The following is a 22,349-nucleotide window of genomic DNA, read 5'->3' as shown; positions in this document are numbered from 1 at the left end:
TTTTTAAATCAAACCATAAAATGGGAATTGTGGAAATGAATTTTTGTTGTATTAATGCCTCCTCTAAGGAACGGGTGATTATTTAATCTCTGTTTGCCTCCTCAGTTGGTTTTACTGAAAGGCTTATCATTGGCATATAAATACCTAAAGAATTCTGGTTTCACCACATCATTCAATGGTGTTTTTTAAGTTAAGCAGGAGAAAACAAACGCATAAAATTGCAAATTTTAGCTATTGTCAAGGAGAGACTTGCAGAGGATTACATAATAGTGAGCTGTGATCAGGGACTTCAGAAGTCCTGACTGTCTGTCTAATGAAAAGAACTATATTTCATACCCACCAACTCAGGTTGTGCTTATTTCAGATGAAACGCACAGCACTCCACTTCGCTGTTGCAGGAAGTCATTTTTCCACTGTGGATTTTCTTCTCCATCACAAAGCCAGGGTTGATATAGCAGATAAGGTAAACAAACTTGTTTTTCACAGGTTGGTTAATGTACAGTACACCATTTAAGAATGGTCTGGTGGAAAAGTACTGACAGATATGGAGAAAATGGATCTTCTTGCTTCCCTCTATTTTACAAGGTATTAGCTGTCATTTAATTTGTAAGAACCTGCCTTTCCCCTGCCTCACAAACATTTTAGACAAGCAAAGTTAAATTAAAAAGGTGGACAGTTGGCTGCAGTCTTAAGCCAGGTCCATGCAAGGCAAATTTACCAGGCCAGGCAGTAGTGACTTTCAAACATATTACTCCCTGACCTTGAAGCAGTGTAGTTGCATACATGTGACACTGAGCAGGTCAAGCTGGTAATACTGCTCACCAGTGCTAATTAGCTGCACTGCTTCCAGTTTAGGAAGCAGCCCAGGTGAGGCAATACAGTATGTCTGAGGATGCCCATAATTGCAACACTGCTGCTGTTGGTGTGCATGTATTCATCTATGTCTAATGGTGACTTTCAGCTGCTATCGCCCCAAAATCCTGGGGAGCTGTGAATGAATCTGGCATCCTCTATAAATAGAAACAGCCTTCAAGTGCTCTGTATTAGAACAACTACACCAAGTAAGCTGTTGGCTAGGAAAGTTTGTCTCTCTGAACCCATGAGTTTCAATGAGCATCTTTATGTGTGCTCCAGGGTAGAAGGGGGTGCTTTAATGAAAGCAGCTCCTAGAACCACTCTAATTAAAGTGCCCACAATGTAATGTATATTCAGCATCCTGCGCTTCAAAATGGCAGTAGCGGTGCTTTAACTAAACTTGCTCAAGGAGCTTTAGTTAAGGTGCCCCCGTCGCCATTTTGAAGCACAGGGACACTGAATACATGTGATGCGGAGGCTGCTGGTGCATGATAATTAGCACATTCTAGAAGAATTGATTAATAAAGTCTGTTCTGATGTGCTAATTAGCAAGCATTGGAGCAGAAATCCAGCACGTGTGTAGGTGCCCCAAGATGTCACCTTGTTCTGCTTTCTGCATGTCCCAGATGAATGTCCTAACCAGTTGGCCAGTTTGCTGTCTGTTGCTTTAGCCAAAAAATTCACCCTGGATCTGTGAAACCTTTAACAAACTGATATTTTCTATGGAAAGTGAAAAAAAATGTTTAGTTGAGAAACTTCTAATCAACTTGAGTTATACTGTAAAAGTTGGAGGAGAAAGTATATGAGGGCTGTTCAGAAAGTATTGAGACTGATGCTGTAGGAAACAAAATATTTTATCTACAGGGTTTTAGCTTAATTTCCTTCAAATTATGCTCTGTCTGCAGCCACACACTTCTCGCAATGTTTCTACCATTGTTGGAAGCACCTCTGATAAGCAATTTGTGGAACTGCTAAAAGCTGCTCAGCCTAATTTTGTTTCATGGTTTCCACATCACAAAATCTTCTTCCTTTCAAGGTTTTCTTTAGTTGAGAGAAGAAAAAATGTTGCATGGAGCCATATCATGTGAATATGGAGGCTGCAGCACTTGTGGGATACAGTGTTTGGCTAAAATTTGGCTAAAAATTGCTTCACAAGCTGTGCTGAGTGGGCAGGCACGTTGTCATGGTGAAGCATCCAAGAGTCAGGTATCCACTTTTCTGGTGGTTTTTCTGGTTGTTTCATTCCCAAATCACTGGTTAGAATTGAATGACATGAACCAACAGAAATTCCAACTTCTTCTGCTGTCTCTTGGACAGTGAGTCACCTATCATTTCGAATCAAACTGTGTGAACCGCTGCCACATTTTCATCATTTTGTAATGTTGAAGGACGTCTGAAACACTCATCACTTTTGACTGATGATCGTCCTTCCTTAAATAGATGATACCATTCAAAAACTCTTCCATGGCTCATTGTGTCATCACCAAATGCTATTTTAAGTAATTCAGATGTTTCATTTGCCATTTTCCCAATTTCTGTGCAAAATTTAATGCACGCATGTTGTTCTGGACACTCTGACATAACGAAAGGGGATGCAAGACACAACAATCTTACTTCAACTGCTGGCCACAGAAAACTGCAGAAACATCATGAGCTGCAAACCTGTCCAGAGGAGTCCCAACATGCCCAGACCAAAGCCATGCCCTCCATCTAATACTTTGTACCACAAATACATGTTCAGTCTCAATAATTTTTTTAACAGACCTTGTACATCAGATCAGGGCTCTCCCTGGGAGAGGGGGGGAGCCGAATTGGGGTGACTACCCCGGGTCCTGCACTTTGGGGGCCCCATGGAGCTGGACCAGCTTCACATCCGGCTCCTCCCCCTCCCCCACCGTTGCCATGTCCAGGCCCCCACACAGGTTGATTTGTCCCGGGCCCCTGACCCTGCTACAGTCATCTCTGCATCAGATAACTCTGTGTGGTGAGATGGCTTGTGAAAAAAAAAGTATGAATAATTAGGTATTGTATTTTTTTAAACACAACCTTGCTGGGGTCGTTTGACCCCAGTACTCTTTCTTGCCATGGCAGGGGTCGGACTTGATGATCTGCTCAGATCCCTTCCAACCCTACTAACTATGAAACTATGAAACCATTTACGACTTTGTTTTTCTTTCCTTTCCTGTATTTGGAATTTATTATTCTGAGGACCTTAAGAGAGAAGAGGGGTTTAGATTTCTCAAAACCTTCAGTTTGAGATATTTTGTAAAGTACCTAGGAATAATTATATCCTTTCTAAATATTTATTTTCCATGGAAAACGTCTTATGCTTTTGTTCTTTTACAAAAAAGAAATTAAATTACATTGAGAAATCCTGACTATGGTTTTTGTTGTGAGCCAGGGAGGACAAATAATTAGCTGTAAAATTTAAGATTACTTCATTGTATGATCCATTTCTCCTACATGTGGTATCCATAGGTTTCTAAAATACAAAAGTAAGTCATGTTCTAAATGTAAGGTAAGGCAAAGCACTTGACTATGAAGTCAGTGGTGAGTCCCAAAGAGGGAAAGGAAGTTGCTTTGTGAGTAGGCTTATACATTAAATTGTGCAAATGTTGGCTGTCTGTTGCAAATGAAAATCCAAACTGAAGTAGCAAAAGGAAAAATGAGGTGACGGGTTTGATCAGGAAAATGTGCCAAGACACTAGTCTTATAGCCATGTTTCTTCCACCTAGGTATTTTATTACTGTTGCATATGTTTTCTGGCAAGCATTTGCAATAAAACTACTCTTTGTTCTGCAGAATATTCTGTTCCATTGGCCATCAACTTCAATAGATACAGACTCGGGCGTTTGAGGTGCATCTACAAATCACCCTGCATTGCCGTAGCAATGTGCTACATTGCTGTATGGTGCGCCATGGCGACATAGCAATCACACGAGTTTACACACGGTTGGCAGCTACTTCACCATAGCGGCGTGCTCCCCCATTTTAGTGCACCGCTATAGTGAAGTAGTGGCAAAATTTAACCATGCACTTACTGTGCACATGTCGCAGTACAGATAGTTACTGTGCTGTGCTTTAGTACTTCCAAAAGGAAATACTAAAGCACAGTGATGTGTAGACACGTCCTTACAGTGCTAGATTAAATGTGTATGTGTAGTGTATGTGAAAAGCAAATTTATCTCAATTAGCTTTAGCCAATAGAGGCATTTGAAGCAACTATATTATAAGTAAAGCTGTGTTTTAAAAACAACAACCTGAAGTGAATGTAAGACCAATACAGTCTTCAAACTACTAAGGTAACTCTTTTCTGTTTAGGGATCAGCAGGTTATCCCACTGTAAAAACAGTTGTGACTTTAAAGAGGTCTCTAAGGATAGTTTCACATGCCGTATTTTACAATATTCTAGTATTCAAGTAAAAAAGGCATGAATAATTGCTGTAAAGTCCACAACCAAGATAAATGCTGTATGTGAGATGACAGAGGCATTCAAACAACTGAAGTTCCTTGGCACTCCAGGGTAAGAGAAGATGCAGAGGTGTACCCCTAAATTGCATACTGCTTTGTTTGGTAGGGAGGCATATACATTAAATAAATAAATATTTTCACGAAAGCCTGGGTAAATCCTGCTCAGGCAAAGAGGCAATCACCATGGCTACCATACCCAATAGGTGACTTCTCCTAATCTGCCAGTACCATTTCCATTCTGTTTAGACTGAGTTTGGGCCAGTGTGTTTTCATTTACAGATTCACAGAAGTTGAGGGGTGGAAGGGACCTCATGAGATCATCGGGTCCAGCCCCCCTGCTTTGGGCAGGAAAGACTGCTGGGGTCAAATAACCCTAGAAAGATGTATGTCCAGTCTCCTTTTGAAGATCTCCAGGGTAGTTGCCTGCACCACCCCCACTGGGAGTCTATTCCAGAGTCTGGTCACATGAACTGTGAAGAATTTTTTTCCTTATATCTAGTTTGAAACCTTCTTCTAGGAGTTTATGACTGTTGCTCCTGGTTTTCCCCTGGGGCATTTGGGTGAATAGTCGTTTGCCTAGCCCATGATGCTCACCCTTGATATATTTGTAAGCTGCCACCAAATTCCCCCAAAGTCCTATCTTTTCTAGGCTGAACAGTCCTATATCTGTTAGCCTTTCCTCGTATGGCTTGCTCTTCAGTCCTATTTGAGTCCCTTTATGGGCCAGCCACTGGAAAAATGAATGTATTATGTCATTTGGGTTCCAAAAGGAAGAAAATTGTGTCATTTGCTTGCTGATGTCTGTCTGCATATCACAAACTCTCCCCTTCCTTTAATGGATCATATACCTTATAGGTGAAGTGAGATGGAACAGGATCTTGAAAAGCCTTTAGCATGGCTGAGTAGTTACCCTACACCAACTATGGAGGTCTTTCTGAAAGATAGATATAAAATCATAGGACCAAGCCTGTTTACCACAGCCAGGGTTTGCAACTGAATCGACTTTTTTATGTCTCGTGCATGTCCGATTGTGTTGTAGCTCTAAATTTGCCTTGTGATAAAATACTTGCCTATAGAAGCAAGGAACAATAGAGTTGTATTTTAGAAGCTTAATTGTCCTCTCCAATAATATCAGTATTTGAGTAAATGTTGTAATGTTGTAAGCAAAATGTTTACACTGATTTAGCTATATTATTATGTACTTTTGTCTGACAAGCTAAAAACCATCTACTTGGTTAATATGGAATAGTCTAAAATGAATAACTGTATTATATAATGCTAACAGAATGATTTTATAAGAAGTGGACAATTGTCTTTGAACAATAATACTCTGTAAAAGTGACTCAGAAAGGGCTTTTAGGAAGTTTACTGTTGAGTTGAGCATTGTGTAATTTTAATCACTATGAATTGCAAGTCTGTATCATCTGTGTTTGGGTAATTTGTTTCTGAACAACATTAAAATATCCTCTGTGATAAATTATTTTTAGTTGCTGCTTTCCAGCTTTTTAAATATATTTTGAGCAGTAAAGAAATCGAGGACAAATTTCATGGAACCATCTAGAGGTGCACCGATATATCAGTTGCATTTGGGATTGGCACCAATAAAAGGGAAAATGACATTATTGGCTATTGGCTTTTTGGGTATTGTAGCTTATAACGCTTATTGATAATTATGCCTGGGTTCCCTCTCTCCTGCAAGGCTGGGGCCCCTGCATGCCTGGGTTCCCTCAGGAAATGGCAGATTTCCCCTTGCAGGCGGATGGCATTCTAGCCTGCAAGGGACCCTGCTTGAGTCTGCTGGGAGTGAGACCCAGGGGGCACCGCATGCGTGTGGCTGCATGTACGCATATGGCCAGGAATGCTGCCGGGCAGCATGGAGAGCAGCTCCCTGTAGGTAGGCCTATGGAGGGGTAGGGATGTAGGGAGGGGGCAGATAGAGGCCCCCATGGTTTTGGAGGGAGTGGGGTAGGGGCTGGGGTCGCTACCCAGCCAGGGCAGTGCATGGGACCCGGGGGAGAGGGATGGAGCCACAGGTGGCTCATCCAGGCGGTGGGGGGGTGACTCCCTGCCACTATGGGCACCCCCGGGGGAGGCATGGGGGGCATGTGTCCCCCTCCCCCCCAGTTTATGTGTGGGACAGATGTAGGCTGCTCATTGCAGGCTTTGGGTTCTCTGCTCTGCTGCCTTTTCCTCGGAAGCCCTGCACTGGCCACGGGCTCCCTTCTTGCCTGGCACCAGTAGGAGCAGTGAGTTGTGCCCCCCACTGCCAGGTGGGCAGGGGATGTGCAGCCAGCGCAGGGCTCCTGGGACAAAGGCAGCGGAGTGGAGAGTCCTGAGCCTCTGCAAGTAGCCTGCATCTCCCCTCAAGCTGTTCAGCTCTGCTCCACTTAAAAGCATCTCTACTCTTAAAAATGGTATTTGCCCTAATGTTTGCCCTTTTCCAGTTATCTGGGGCCTCCCCTGATCGCCATGAGTTTACAAAGGTAATGGCCAGCAACTTGTACATGTCCAGCTTTTCTAAATAGTCTCCAGTCTGTTTTTTCAGCACTGTTGGCTGCTCACCTTCTCCCCAAACTGTGCTGCCTGGTGCAGCAGTCTGGGAGCCTTGCCTGTGAAGAAGGCATTGAGTATTTCAGCCTTTTCCTCATCACCTGTCACTAGGTTGCCTCCCCCATTCAGTAAGGGACCCACACTTTCCCTGACTTTCCTCTTGTTGCTGACATACTTGTAGAAACCCTTCTTACTACCCTTCATGTTCCTTGCTAGCTGCAACTAGCAAGCCTTCCTGACTTCACCCTTCTATGCTCAAGCAATATTTCTTATACTCCTCCCAAATTGTTTGTCCAAGCTTCCACTTCTTGTAAGCTTCCTTTTTGTGGTTAAGCTCACTGAAGAGTTCACTCCTAAGCGAAGCTCGTGCTTGCCACACTTGCTATTCTTCCTGCACATCAGGATGCTTTGTTCCTGCACCCTCAGTAAGGCTTCTTTCAAATACAGCCAGCTCTCTTGGACACCTCTTCCCCTCAGACTGGCCTCTCAGGGGATCCTGCCCATTTTCCTGAGGGAGTTGAAGTCTGCTTCTCTGAAGTCCAGAGTCCTTGCTCTGCTGCTCTCTTTCCTTCCTTTCCTCAGGATCTTGAACTCAGTCATCTTGTGGTCACTACTGCCCAAGGTGCCATCCACTGCCACATCCCCCAACAATTCTTCCCATTTGTGAGCAGCAGGTCAAAAAAGCATGGCCCCTAGTTGGTCTCTCCAACACTTGTACTAAGAAGTTGTCTCCAATGCTCTCCAAAAGCTTCCTAGATTGCCTGTGCACTGCTGTATTGAAGTCCCCCATGAGAACCATGGCCTGTATTCTGGAAACTTCTTCCACTTGTCTGAAGGAAGCCTTATCTACCTCATCATCCTGATCTGGTGGTCTATATCAGACACTCACCACAACATTACCCTTGTTACTCTCCTCTCTAACCTTAACACAGAGACTTTCAACAGGTCCATCTCCGGTTTCATACTGGAGTTCTCAACCATCATACAGCTCTTTTACATAAAGTGCAACTCCTCTTCCTCTTCTCCCCTCCCTACCTGTCCTTCCTGAACAGTTTGTACCCATCCATGACAGTGTTCCAGTCATGCAAGCTATTTCACAAAGTCTCTGTTATTTCAATCACATCACAGTTCCTTGACCTTGCAGGGCTTTCCAATTCTTCCTGCAGGCTCCTCACACTGTCTCTGCATCCTGTTTTAGACCCTGGGGGAAGGTGTGCATTGCAGTGAACACAAATATACAAAGTGAACAAGTTGGAAGGAAAAATAAAGAGTCCTTTAAATCTTTATCTACACAGATCTGGAGGACTTCAGGGGATGTCTGTATCATAGAAGGAAGTGCTGTGCAGAGACAGTCAACCTAGTGGTGCTTGTGTTAGCTCTGGAACCAAAAGCCACCGTAGCAGAGTGCAGCATCCAAGCTAATTTGTTCTGCATCTTTTAATTAATGAGTCTGAGGGAAGAAGAGGCACAAAAGTGGATAGAGTGCCCTAAGAGTTTTACTGGAGGCACTGTAAGGGAAGAAACACAGGACAAAGAAAAGTAAAATGAGCCACCACCATGAACAAATAATGGTTACCCCCATGTATATGTCCACATTTATCCACCCATCTCTAGTGGCAATATTAGCGGGGAAGCCCTAAAACCTGGAGAATAAAATCAGCTCTGTCTCATTCATCAAAGTCATCATATAAGACTATGAATTGTGGCATGTTGGGTTTTTTAAATATGATTTCTGCCTTATTTATTTGCAGCATGGGTTGACAGCAATTCATCTTGCGGCTTGGTCTGGAAACATAGACATAATGAAAATGTTGGTTAAAGCTGGTGCTGATCAAACGGCTAAGAATCAGGTTTGTCAGTGTCATATTTTAACTAACATTAAACATGTTTTTATGTTGAAAGGAAGTCTAATCAAACCTTAAAGAGCTTATTTTTATTTTCCTTAGGATGGGATGAACGTCCTGCACTTTGCAGCTCAGAACAATAATGTTAAAACAGTGGATTACTTTATCCAGGATCTTCACCTGAATGAATTAAACAAGCCTGATAAGGTACAGCATATGCTCAGTTACTTATAGGATTTATGGGTTTGTTACCTTGAGATTGTGAGGTCTGTTTCAGTGATGAAGGGTATTAGCTTATAGTCAGCTATTATATATGAACTTCAGATTTTTATCAGTGTGAAGGGACCTACATTTTGCTCAAATATCTCCTCTTGCCCTGCTGCATTACGATCTCACTTTAGAAGTTTGCCTTGTGAAGTGGCAGTTTCATATCCCCAATAATAAATATGCTATGCTCCTGTAAGAGGCAAAACACCTTTGAACCCCAGTGGCTGTATTTATCTGACTATGCAAGTTCTCAGCCCCATAGCTTGCATTAGAGTCAGCAAAAGGAACATAGAAGTTTAATCAGGGAAGCAAATCTAATGCTTCAGGCCATAAGCTAACTGACCTGATTAGAAAGAAAATTTATCTCCAGGGGCAGGTTGTTCCATAGTTGTCCATTATGGAGCATCTTGCATCTTCTGAAGTGTCTAGTACTGGCCATTGCATTCAGCCTCTATGACTGCCACAGATATCTGTAGCTGACGGTATTTTCAGAATTCTGGTCACATGCAATATATAATATAGATGTCTTTGGACATCTATAATGTCCTTTATAGAGAACCTCATGCTTTAATGAAATTATCCTTCCTCTGAATATGTTAGTCTCCAAAAGAAGTAACAGTTTGGAGCAATTTCTGTTTCCATTATTATTGTTTTAGACTTTTTGGTCAGGTTATAAATGCTTCTTTGAGGTAATCCAGTTCTCATCCTGAGGAAAATTTCCTTTTCCTGTACAAAGTTAGACTCCAGATCTTTGTATGTTTATGTATATATGCAGCATATGTACATTTTTATCCACAACAATATAGCATATTCTCATTATATATAAGCCATGATACTAGTAGCTGGTGAAAGTTCTGCAATGTTAATGTCTTTCTTCTGATGGCATTGTTGCAGAAAGGTAGAAAACCCTTCCTTCTGGCAGCTGAAAAAGGCCATGTTGACATGATAAACAGTTTGATTTCCCTCAGGCTGTTCACCTCTGAAAAGGATCAGGTAAGCTTTTCTTTTCCATATAACTCAAAATATAATGGTGCCTAAAGTTTATAAGTGAGACCAGTGTAGTTACTTGTGTAACTGAAAGACTTACACCTATGGAGACAATAGTATGATTTGTAAGGATAGCCCAAGAGATTAGGTTAGTGATACTGGGTGGCCCTTGAAGAACCCTGGAACTCTCAGTGCTTATTATCTAGAAGCTTTTTGATGTCTATTAATAATATAGATGATGTAATCCAAAGCTAATACTAGAAGAGGAAAGGTGGTTGAATAGTTAAGCTGCTGACCTAGGAATTGGGAGTCTTGGTTTCATTGCTCTGCTGTCAACTTCCTGTGTGACTTTGGGCATGCTGCTTCAGGCCTGGTTTTCAAAGCTATTGTGGCACATAAAGATGCAGACAGACACTTAGCAGTGTTCCTGAACTGCCCGAGCCCTGAGGAAAGTAGGAGACCTGGAGGAAGAGCAAGCAGGAGTGGGCAACAGGAGAGGTGTTTTCATACTTGAGAAATCAGGGCAATCAGCAACTTACCTCAGGTGCCTATACACAAATGCATGGAGCCTGGGAAACAAGGAGGAAGAATTGGAAGTCCTTGTACAATCATGGAGCTATGATGTGATCAGAATAACAGACTTGGTGGGATAGCTTGCATGACTGGAGCACTGTCATAGATGGGTATAAACTGTTCAAGAATGACAGACAGGGAAGAAGAGTAGGAGTTGCACTTTATGTAAAAGAGCTGTATGATGGTTGAGAACTCCAGTATGAAACTGGAGATAGGCCTGTTGAAAGTCTCTGGGTCATGAACGACTTGTGCCTCCTGAGGCTGGGGTGGCGTGGTGACTGCCCACAGGCAGTGGCAGTAGTGGCGGGGGCGTGGTGGCAGTGAGCAGGAACCCACACACAGGCAGCCATGGTGACATCGGCAGCAAGGAAAGGAAGGATGGAGAGCAGCAGAGTAAGGACTTTGGACTTCAGAAAAGAAGACTTTGACTTGCTCAGGGAACTGATGGGCAGGATCCCCTGGGAGGCCAGCCTGAGGAGAAAAAGCGTCCAGGGGAGGTGACTGTATTTGAAAGAAGCCTTACTGAGGGTGCAGGAACAAACCATCCCAATGTGTAGGAAGACTAGTAAGTATGGCAGAAACCCAGTTTGACTTATCAGGGAACTCTTCAGTAAACTAAGTCACAAAAAGGAAGTTTATAAGAAGTGGAAACTCGGACAAATAGAGACAAGTATAAGAGCATTGCTTGGGCATGCAGAGGTGAAGTCAGGAAGGCCAAATCACAATTGGAATTGCAGCTAGCAAGAGACTTGAAGGATCTCTACAAGTATGTCAGTAGCAAGAGGAGGATCAGAGAAAGTGTGGGTCCATTACTGAACGGGGGAGACAACCTTATGACAGAGGATGCAGAAAAGGCTGAAGTGCTCAATGCCTTCTTCACCTCAATCTTCACAGGTAAGGTTAGTTCCCAGACTGTTGCAACTGGCAGCACAGTTTGGGGAGGAGGTGAGCAGCCAACAGTAACGAAAGAACAGGTTACGAACTCTTTAGAAAAGCTGAACATATACGATTCCATGGGGCCAGATGGGATGCACCCATGGGTGCTGGGAGAGTTGGCTGATGAGGTTGCAGAGCCACTGGCCATCGTCTTTGAAAACTTAGGATGATCAGGAGAGGTCTCGGATGATTGGAAAAGGGTAAACATAGTGCCCATATTTAAGAAAAGGAGGATCCAGGGAACTACAGACCAGTCACCTACACTTCAGCCCCTGGAAAAATCATGGAGCAGATCCTCAAGGAATCTATTTCTAAGCACTTGGAGGAGGAGAAGATGGAGGAGAAGAAGGTGATTAGCAACAGTCAGCATGGATTCACCAAGGGCAAGTCATTCCTGACCAACCCGATTGCCTGCTATGATGAGATGACTGGCTCTGTGGATGCAGGGAGACTAGTGAATGTGGTATACCTTGATTTTAGCAAGGCTTTTGATATGGTCTCCCACAACATTCTAGCAGGCAAGCTAAGGAAGTGTGGGCTTATGGACTGTAAGATGGATAGAAAACTAGCTGGAGCATCAGGCTTGGAAGGTAGTAATAAATGTCTTGATGTCTAGTTGGCAGCTGGTATCAAGTGGAGTGCCCCAGGGTTTGGTCCCAGGCCTGGTTTTGTTCAGTGTCTTCATAAGCAGACTGGAAGATGGCATAGAGTACATCATCAGCAAGTTTGCAGTTGACACCAAGCTGTGGGGAATAGTAGTAGATACGCTAATGTGGCCCAGCCCTGCCCCTGGGGCTGTCAGCAGGAAGGGATGGAAGAGGGGGAGCAAGCTGCCAGCTGGGGTTTGCCCAGCCTGAGCTGCAGGACCTCTCTGCCTTGTGACCCCCCTGAGCTCAGGCATCAAGGTATCAAACCACAGCCAGCAGCTCGCTTCCCCCCTCTCCCTTCTTCCTGACAGCCCCAGAACTGGGAGTCGGGGTGGAGGGGTGGGGGAGTGTGCACATCTGTTGGTGCCCATAGTTCTTCTCACACTGCTGTTTACCATAGGTGTGTGTGCTTGTTTTATTTTTGTTGTTTTCTTTTTGTAAGTATCTGAGCATGGTGTAAGGCAGGGGGAAAACAGTGAAGATAACTTCATTTATTTTAGTGGTACTACACCATTTTACACCAACTGAGGTTTTGGCCCTCAAGCTTTGTAAGTTGTTGCTTTTTAAGATGCTTTTAGCCAGACCTAGATTCCTTTCATGGAGACATCTGTAAAATGAAACAAAATTCCATTGGAAACACTTTACAATTTTCCCTCTGCCTTACCCTCTTGAGGGCTGGGTTTTCTTTACTTGGTTGCAGGGTAGGCAGAGATTTCAGGCCATTCCATAGGTGGATACTTTGAAAACTTCAGGGAAGTTGCAGAGAGACTGATACAGCCACTACATCCTTATATCTTCCTTTCCCTGTGCTAATTCAGACTTCCTCAGTATTGGGAAAATATCTGAATCTCCCATAGAGCTGCTTCTTCCCTTTTTGAGGTGCAGGCCTATGATCTGATATTGTCTATGTTCAGTAGATGAAGATACCACAGTGCCTTGTATTTAAATATCTCCCTAAAGTCCAGAAGCTATTGTTTTCTTGTAATTGCAACACCCTGTACTTAATTTGGGGCTTACATTATGTTTCTGGATGTTTACGTTTAAAGGAAGGAAACACTGCACTGCATTTAGCTGCTAAAAATGGTCACAGTGAGGTGGTGGAAATTCTGCTGAATCAATGGGAAGAAATAAATGAACTCAATGAGGTGAGAATACACAGAAGATGCTGAGGGAAATAAAGGTAAAAGGTATGCAAGGCAAACATAAAAGCCAAGATTTAAAAATAAAACCAAAATAGCTGTAAAGTAAATAGAGTTTCTATAAACTAGTCAGCACAGAGCATGCATGCATCAAAGTTCCTTTAAGCCTTTATGCTAAGTCAACAAAGGAGAATGAAGAGATGCTATAGATTTTTACCTCAGTGTTTCTGCTTTCATCTAGCTTGGGTCAGTAGGGTATGGAAGATGCTGTCATCTGTTGCCCACTCTGTAATGAAGTGCCTTATACATAATGAGCAGATGGGCACATCACAGAAATCTCCCCTCTGGCTGGCACTCTATTCTGCTGTCTCAGCAGAGAGGTCATGGATTAACGGGACACAAACTGCACCTCAGTGTGGTCCTTCCTGAATGACCTTGTCCATTGGCAGAGTGACATGATAAAACTGTTGCTGCTACTGCAAGTGTTGCACATACTCAGTCTGTTCTGTGGTTAAACAGAGGTCTTTCAACTCCATGATTGTCAGGCTCGTTCCTTTCATTAGCATCCAATTTACTAAAATACCAACCAAAATATCCCCATGTTGGTAAGTGAGAGAAAGTTAGAAAAGACTAATGCTACAGTAAACATTGAAATGGTGGGGTAACTTTAAATATGCACAAGTATTAAGTAAAAATGAGAAACAAGGATTTTAGGTAACTGTGCTATGTATCTCATTTATTCTGAAGACTCACCAGGGCTATGGATTGATTTTTATTAAATCTAAAAAATAAAAATGTAGGAGATTTACTGCTCTTTTTAGCTGATGCCAAAATCAAGAACACATCAGAAATATGCAAAATTGGGCTGGCAAAAACTAATTTCTGGCACTCAATCCATCCAGTACATATCACACCCATAGCAATATTGTTTTACTGGTGTGTCTGTCATTGCAATCTGTGGTCATAGTTGTGTCTAGTAGTGCGTGGGGATTTTAAACACACAAAAGCAATAAAAATATGAAAATAGAGCTTGTGTATATTTGTACTGGATTAGTATAAGGATATATTTGTTAGAAATTTTTGTTGTAACCATGCACATGTTAATAACAAAGGATTCAGATATTATTACCATCATAACCAAACCTCATTTTCTCCTTATTCTGTATCACTCTGGCTAAGCTTGTGTACCATATGCACCACATAACATGGCAAAGTAGATCTGTTTCACAGTTGCACAGATTGAATGTTAACAGACATTTTTCTTTTTATTATGTTGGGCTAGAATGGAGAAACACCATTTTACTTGGCTGTTGAAGGAGGTCATGAAAACTGTGTTGAGATGTTACTGGAAGCAGGAAGTGACATCAACATTTCTAATAAAGTATGTGTATAGTATTTCTTCGCAGGTATAGTTAATGGGACATCCTAGACTCTGTGAAGGGCCATGTTCTATGCACTAAAGGCAAATATTTTTTGTAAGGACGGGGAAACAATATTTTTAATAGGTCTTTAAGATAGTGGAAAAAATTACACTAGATATTTATGTTGTGTTGAGCATTTGTTATTTACTTTATATTCAGTAATAAAACATATGGCTTGGAAAAGTAATCACCAGAGGTAATTGAAAAATCTGCATTTTTGGCAGTATATAACAACTGAGCTGATGATAAACATGTTGTCCACATCTGATTCCTGGATTCAGGTTCAATTTTCATTTGTTTAATGGTCTTGGCTTAGCACAGGAATTTGAGGTGAACCTCTTGGTCCCTAAAAAACTGAGAACAGAAGCATGTTCTGATAGCAGAAGGGACAGTGGCTGCTGCATGTAGTAAATATAAGTGGTGAGTGTTTTCTTTATTTCTTTTATTAAACTAACTACATAATTGGGGAAGAAACCCGAGGAAGGGGAGTTTGGGCCCAAAAGCTTATCTATCTTCTCTCCCAGCTATGCAGTTGGTCCAATAAAAGATATCACAAAAAATTCCTCACCTTTATACATTTATTGGACCATCACAGCTATAACACTCTAACTCCATTTAAAATCTAAACATATTTCTGATATGTTTTAGCTTAGAGTCACTGCAGCATTTGATAATTCATCATCCACCAGGGTAACTTTTTACCTACAGTATAATTTTTTCTATGTTTCATTGTCAAAAAGCCCATTCTTGCTTCTTTTGGCCAAAGCGTTAACAGGTTTTTTCAGAAGTTTGGGAAGTGTGCAAACCTGAGCATCGTTATTTGTTAAAGGTCACACCAATCTACAGGATTGGGAGATACAGGGAAAGCTTCGTTTTCAGTGGCAAAGGATTAACTGAATAAGTTGGATCTTCTTTTTCCTGAGAATAGATCAGAGGAGAGTTGAATTTTTAGAAACTTATTTTGCCAGCTACCAGTGTCATATTCCAGTAAACATTCATATTGATATGTTGTGTTATTTGATCTCCTACTTCATCATTTTACTATAAGCACTTTTTGACTAATAGCACAATTTTAAACTGAAGCTTCATCTGTATGGGTAGCCATCTTAAAAAAAGAATTTCCCTTAATACTCTGAATTAGTTCCAGTGATTAAAAAGCCCTTTGTTTGTTTCTTTTAGCACAACAATAATGCCTTGCATATTGCAACACAGAATGGACATGAATCCTTAGTCACATTTCTTATTGGTAAAAATATAGATCTCGTCACTAAACCTGAGGTAAGCATATAAAAGTAGTTCTTTCAGCATGACTTCAAGGTTGTCTAGCATGGTTTATCTTTCTTGATTACCTTTTATTAGAATTCTACTGGCTGTAGGGTTACTTATTCTATCATTAATTATTTTAATGTAAATGGCATTGATGATGTTGCTGTATGTGGGAACCAACAATCTTAGAGCCCCTTTATGCTAGGTGTAATTATAACATTGCAGATAGCTCCTGCTTTGCAAAGTTCATTATTTAAATGGGGAAAACACCGTAATGTCCTCATACACTCTGCTTAAAAAGAATCCCATCAGAATCTATGTAAAATCCTACCTTGATTTTGTTTCGTTCTATGACGTTTTATAACATTCAAATTGTGTGCCATCTTAGGCATGGGATTTCTTATTACATTTGAGATTTACCATGATCCTAAAAATTACTTTATTGTACTGAAGCAACGGTACTCAACCTGCAGCCTTCAGGCCAAATCTAGCCCACAGAGCCATTTAGCCCCCCCAGGCTTCCCATGTGTTAGGAAATATGGAAGTGGATGAACAGTGGCAGCATTAATTGCCACTCCTAAGCTGCCAAATTTATGGGCCTGTGGGGAGTCCTGCAGACCAGATAACATGGCCCTGTGTGTTATATTGCACCAACGCATGGTTGGACTGGCACATGGGAGTGCTCGCTGGCCGGGTCCAAGCATGGAGGGTTGAATCACCACATGACTGCAACTGGTATATGGCCATATCTAGCATGCAGGTCAAGCCAGCGTGTGGGATCATATTTACAGACCAATACAGTGTGGGATCCAGCCCACAGTCTGACCCCCTGCCACTTATCCAGCCCACAGGGCCAGAAGCCTGGGCACTACTATACTACATTATAATATTAAAATAAAATATCTGGATTTTGTAATATAAATGGCCCAAGCATTTATTTTATATTTTAGCATTGAAGGAACAATTATTTTATTCCCTTACATATCAGGTTTTTATTTTTGCAATATTCACAGTAAAAAGTTGAATGAGAGTTCTATTTTTTTTAAACCCTGAATAAATGGGTATGGTTTATGTTAACACTACCTATATGGTAGTGGTGCTGAATTATTTTTTAAATCTATTTAAGACTCACAGATTCATTCCTAACCAATCTGTTGGGTAAATACCTCATTTTTTTCCACTAAAAATCACTTGCATAGTAAAATTTAATTTCCAGCTGTGTTCCTTTTACACTAATAGTCTACCAAGATAATTTACTAGCAAATATTCTCACCAAAGCAGCATATTTTAAATGATTGTTAGCGAATATTCATAGAAAGTGGATTTTCAACTCTCGGACTTGATCTATCACCCCAGAAACCTGATCTGGAGTTATGCTCATTAAGTCTGGTTTTGAACAATTGCAATTCCAGATCAGGTCTGGAGGGAAAGCAGAAATGCCACCATATGACCTACATGTTCAACTAAAACACAAGCCAGCACATTGTGAATATGAAGTGCTTATAATGAACTGCTTGTAGACAGTCTCCAGACAAAGAATTACTTAGTGTCATTGTGCAGTGAATAATTACAGTTTTCTTTACTTGCTGTTTGTAAGTTGCTCTAGGTAATTAATGAACAAAAAGAGATTAGGGACAAGGCTTTGCAATTGGGTTTCCATGAACAGCCCCCTGCACCTGTGTGCATCTACAGGGGTTAGGGCCCCTCATATCAATAACTTACCTGATAAAAAGTATTCACTTAGCTCTAAGCCCAGTGGACAATTCAAATGAAATTGAATGGCTCTTCAATGTCTTTCTTGGGAACAACAAAATAATTTTGTACTGTAATAAAAATGAAGAAGTAGCCCTTCAACACAGCTTTATTTATTTGCAGAAGTGCAAGCAACTTTATTCAGAAAACATTGAAATATATATTTTTATAGCAAGTGATACTTCATATCTGAGGCATCATTCAAGCAGTTCTTTTTACATGGGACCTTTCTCCATTATATCACATTGTGCAAAGCAACTGGCAGTCATGGTAATGGATTTTGACTGAAAGAGCTGTTCACAAATATAGGTTCAGAAACAGGGAATGATGTGACCTTTTCTTTTAGGGCTAAGAGGAGAAGTTTCTTCACAATGAGGAAGCATAATCAGGCAAAATTATTACTGCATTATGCCCTGTTTCAAATCTGAGTGGCAGGGTTTAATGGAACCCTCCTGTATTATTTGAATGCCACTCTTGATGTACATGTCCTAGCCTAATAGTTAGTTCATTTCTCTCTACAGCAGAAAAATTCCCCTCTCCACATAGCTGTCATCAACAATCATCTTTCTGTAGTAAATACTCTCTTGGATGCCAATCATGACATAAACTGTTTGGATCAGGTAAGCAAACTGCGAAGCAAAATTACTTCTGTATGAAAGAAGAGAATGTATTTTTTATACTTTTGATAAATGGCTATTTATTTTAATATCTCTTTTTAAGGTCAGAGCACAAAAAAAAAGGGATGAAGAGGCATTTGTCTCATACTCATTTGCATATGTCTTGTTCAGCCCACTTGCCCTACTGGTACTATCTTAGAGATGGGTAGCAACATAATATTCAGAAAAGATGTAGCTTGTTTCCTACTTGAATAACCTACTTCTGTTTTTAACATATTGCTAAAGTGAATCAAAGTTTTTGAAGTGAATGACACACTCACTTCAGGATGTTGATTTAAATTGGGAGGCCATTGTTGTCCCTACAAGAAATAATGCCCCATTTAAAACTGATCTTCTGTGGTACATGTCAAATGAGGCACCTTTCAGGGTCCCAGCCTCTTTCAAGCTCCAGTTAATTTTCAGGGTTGAAAAATTGGTGTCATGTATAAAAAATGTGATCAGCACAAGCACTTTCTCTTGCTTTAGTGTGACTCCTGTATGTTCTAATCAAACAGTTCCAGATTCTGGTATTTATTATTCCTGTAAACAAAAGCAGTGAATATTGTCTGAAAACAATTAAGCATTAACAAATTAGGAAGCACCAAACCCATAATTGCTCTGTCTCCTGTGGATCATAGTGTTTTCTGAGGAAGAACTTAGTTTTGTTGGATCTGCTACTTTATCCTTTCTCCGGTACTGTCATGGATTACATAGATTATATTTAATCCTTTATAGGAACCTAGGGCTTGAGAGCGGCATCGTTTTGCATAGTCTGAATCAAAGCAGTTAAATAAAATAAACACTGAATTGAATTAAAGGACAACATACTATGTCTCAAACAATGCCATAGAATAAACAGTTCTGAAAACTCTTCAGGCTCATCTTGGGACTTTAATAGCATATGACCAAATGTACACTTGGAGCTGCTTCAAAAGAAAGGGAGATATTGCTTGAAAATGCTGGAGCCTGTAGTAATAGATGTAAGCTAAATCTCTCCAACTTTGATCCTGGATGAAGTTGGGTCCAAACATACATTTGTTCATACCTATTGTTTCTAGCATGCTTGGAGAAATACATGCCAGTAAGAGGTACTATGATTATATATCAGACCGCAGAAAAACATATATTTTATATGAGGAAAAATAAGTGGTCATCCTGTCAAATGGTATCATAGGGCATTGCACAATGGAACACAGGTAAAGTTTTATGTGGAAACTTTGTGCTGGTGCTTCCTGATATTTCAGTCCAAAAGTAGGAGTCTGGAGATGCTGGATCTTATATGTAACTCCTATAAATGATGATATGCCTTATCTTCAGCAGTGATGCTTCCAAAGGTGTGAAATACTTTTCTATATTTCATAGTAGTCAAACAAATCAAATAAGTTATCTTGCCACTAGACATAAGCAAGAGGCAAACACTTGGCAAAAGGGAATTGGGAAGTGCCTGTTGGTCTGGAGTGGTTATTACTGGAGTGGTTATTACTGGAGTTAAATTCCTCTATGTATCTAGTAAAATCTTGTGCAGAATGAAATTACAAGCAGGCCAATGGGGTTTTATGGTTTATTTACTGAATATAATCAAATAAATGTGGGGGTTTTTTACTTACCACATTTATTCAACTTTAACACAAAGTCCCTTCCCCTCCCCCGCCAGTCATCATGGGGGCAAAAAGCCCCTCATGTTAAATTCCCACACAGAATGGAGGGGTAGGGGGCAGGCAGCTGCTGCAGCTCTGACTCTGACCCTAAGCCCAGGTTGGAGCCAGAATCAGACCCACAGCAGCCACCTTCCCCTTCTCCCCCCCACTCCCAAACAGCATCTGACAGTAAGGGGGGGGGGGACAAAGGCAGAGACTGGGGAGTCAGGGGGAGAAGGGCAGAGACTGGAAGGAGTGGAGAAGGAGGTGCAGAGGCTATGTGGGGAGCTTGGGGTGAGGGGTTTGCGTGGTAGGTGGGGCAGGAAGGTTGCAGGGGGAAGAAGTTGGGGGCAGAGGACAAGGGGGCACGTGACCCTCATAGGCACCTGACCCCCCCCCGCAAACCCACTGCTTTCGCTGCTGTAACAGTGGGGAGAGATGAATTCCAGACAATCTCCAATACTTAGATTCTATGCCTGGAATATAACAAATTTATACATTTTCCACATATAGAATCTAATTACTGGGGAGTCATTTTCAGAGTCATCATAGATTGGAGTAAATATGGTAATGATAGTGCTGAGGTGATGTTATTGCCATGATGGTCCAAGAAATAAGCGGGAGGCGAATATTCTTGTGGATGATATATTTTATTGGTCGAAGTGCATGACTGGGATAGACATAGGCAAGCTTTTGGGTATCACAGTACCCAGCCATGCAGCTGGTCCAATAAAAGATATCACCCACCACAATTCTTATTTATTTAATGAAATTCTTTAGAAAAACAAAACAGATCTTACTGGAGACACATGATGCAGTGTATGAAATGGAGCTATACCATGGCACCCCTCTAGTAATGGGTACAGTCTTTGTGCCTTGGTTCATGATTTCAAGTACAATACCATCCATGTATTTATTTCTAGTTCCTGTATCCCTCTTTCTGCCTTTTTCCTGATATACATTTCTGTGTCAGAAGCTTTCCATGAAATAAGCTGTTACTTACCAAGGGAGATGACAGATTCATCATCACTTTTAAGTCTTTGAATTAAGACTGGATAGATTTTGTACAGATGTGAGAAGTTATGAGCTTGATTGAGAAGGTTGACTGGAGAAAGTTCTACAGCCCATGTTACTGAGGCAGTCAGAGTAGATGGTCATAATGATCTCTTGTAATGCTTAATTTTTGCCAGAACTTCTCCGTTATTTTTCCACTGGGTAGCTTCATTACAAGTCTTTCATGTCCTGTAGAGCTTTGGACAAGGTCTCTACCTTCCCCAGTGTGAGCCCATTCTTACAGTTCAGCTTTCCATAGTCTAAGCAAGATGGACCCTTGTTCTCTTCAGAAGAGTCAATAAATAATCCATAAAATCCCACTGGCCTGTTTGCAGTTCTGTCCAAAAATGCTTATTGAAGCAGGTGTTTGGAAAAGGCAAAGAAAGGATGAAGGGACAATAATCATGATCTACAGCTGGGCTTGCAGCTAGCTTGAAACGTTTCCAACAGGAGAAATTGTATAGTTTTCTCCATTCCCAGTTCTAACCTATGTAAGCATAACTTAAACACAGGCCAAAATATTTCTGAATATGTGACAAACCTACTACATTCCTATTGTACAAGGTCTTTTATAGTCTGTGAATGTATTGCTTGAAAAACCAAGGCCTGTTTTTCTTTTCTGAAAAGACAGCTGAAAGTTTGACCATTCAAGTGTTAGGTAACTTCATTCTGCATAGTATTACCCATTTAAGTATATGCTGTCATGGTAAACTGCCTTTGGATTTTAATTGGGTCTGGTTTCTTTCCCGTGAGGCATTGGTTTATTGTATTTATTTTCTATTATTCATTCCAGAGGCAACAAACCCCTCTACATCTGGCAGCTGATCTTGGCAATGTTGAACTAGTGGAACTGTTGCTGAAGGCAGGCTGTGATCTCAAGATTGCAGATAAGGTATATCACATTATATATATAAATGCTAAGGCAATGGGATCATTTTTATGGTGACCTCCTCTCTAAATATCTAAGAATCAGATTTTCTAAATACTTGTGACAGGCTCACAGTCTGTGATGCCCCCTGGGGTCCATTCAACTCCTGTCCTCATTCTGGCTCCTCAGGTACCCTCCCTTTTTACCTCTTATGCCATACTTTGATGTAACTAAGAAAGTTTTGAGGGGCTGCCCCCAGGGTCCCAGGGTGAGCCCAGTGCAGCTCTGCTGTTAGTCAGCCCTATTAGTGCCTCAGAGCATCAGTTGCCTTATGAGCTATTTGTGGCCTCCATCCTCCCCTATAGCCACACCCAAGCCTCACAGATGTTACTCTGTCATCCAAGTACCAGCTTGTACAGGAGGGGCA

The 22,349-nt window shown here is 41.3% G+C and overlaps 1 protein-coding gene across 2 annotated transcripts in view; it reads left to right on the top strand.

Moving 5' to 3' along the window:
- The window catches only part of ANKDD1B (ankyrin repeat and death domain containing 1B), a 39,015-nt gene that overhangs the window by 4,732 nt on the left and 11,934 nt on the right, over positions 1-22,349 (top strand). Inside the window, exons 2-10 of one of the 2 annotated variants that reach the window (XM_019532227.1) lie at positions 365-463; positions 8,628-8,726; positions 8,823-8,927; positions 9,882-9,980; positions 13,177-13,275; positions 14,552-14,650; positions 15,870-15,968; positions 18,230-18,328; positions 21,848-21,946. In XM_019532227.1, the coding sequence (XP_019387772.1) occupies positions 365-463; positions 8,628-8,726; positions 8,823-8,927; positions 9,882-9,980; positions 13,177-13,275; positions 14,552-14,650; positions 15,870-15,968; positions 18,230-18,328; positions 21,848-21,946 (897 nt within the window). The remainder of the gene's footprint in view (positions 1-364; positions 464-8,627; positions 8,727-8,822; positions 8,928-9,881; positions 9,981-13,176; positions 13,276-14,551; positions 14,651-15,869; positions 15,969-18,229; positions 18,329-21,847; positions 21,947-22,349) is intronic. The other variant, XM_019532228.1, reaches the window with a different exon arrangement.

Source organism: Crocodylus porosus, unplaced genomic scaffold (genome assembly GCF_001723895.1).
Source record: "Crocodylus porosus isolate Cpor-Errol unplaced genomic scaffold, CroPor_comp1, whole genome shotgun sequence".
NCBI classification, from domain to species: domain Eukaryota; kingdom Metazoa; phylum Chordata; order Crocodylia; family Crocodylidae; genus Crocodylus; species Crocodylus porosus.
This window is presented reverse-complemented; position numbering and strand designations above follow the sequence as displayed.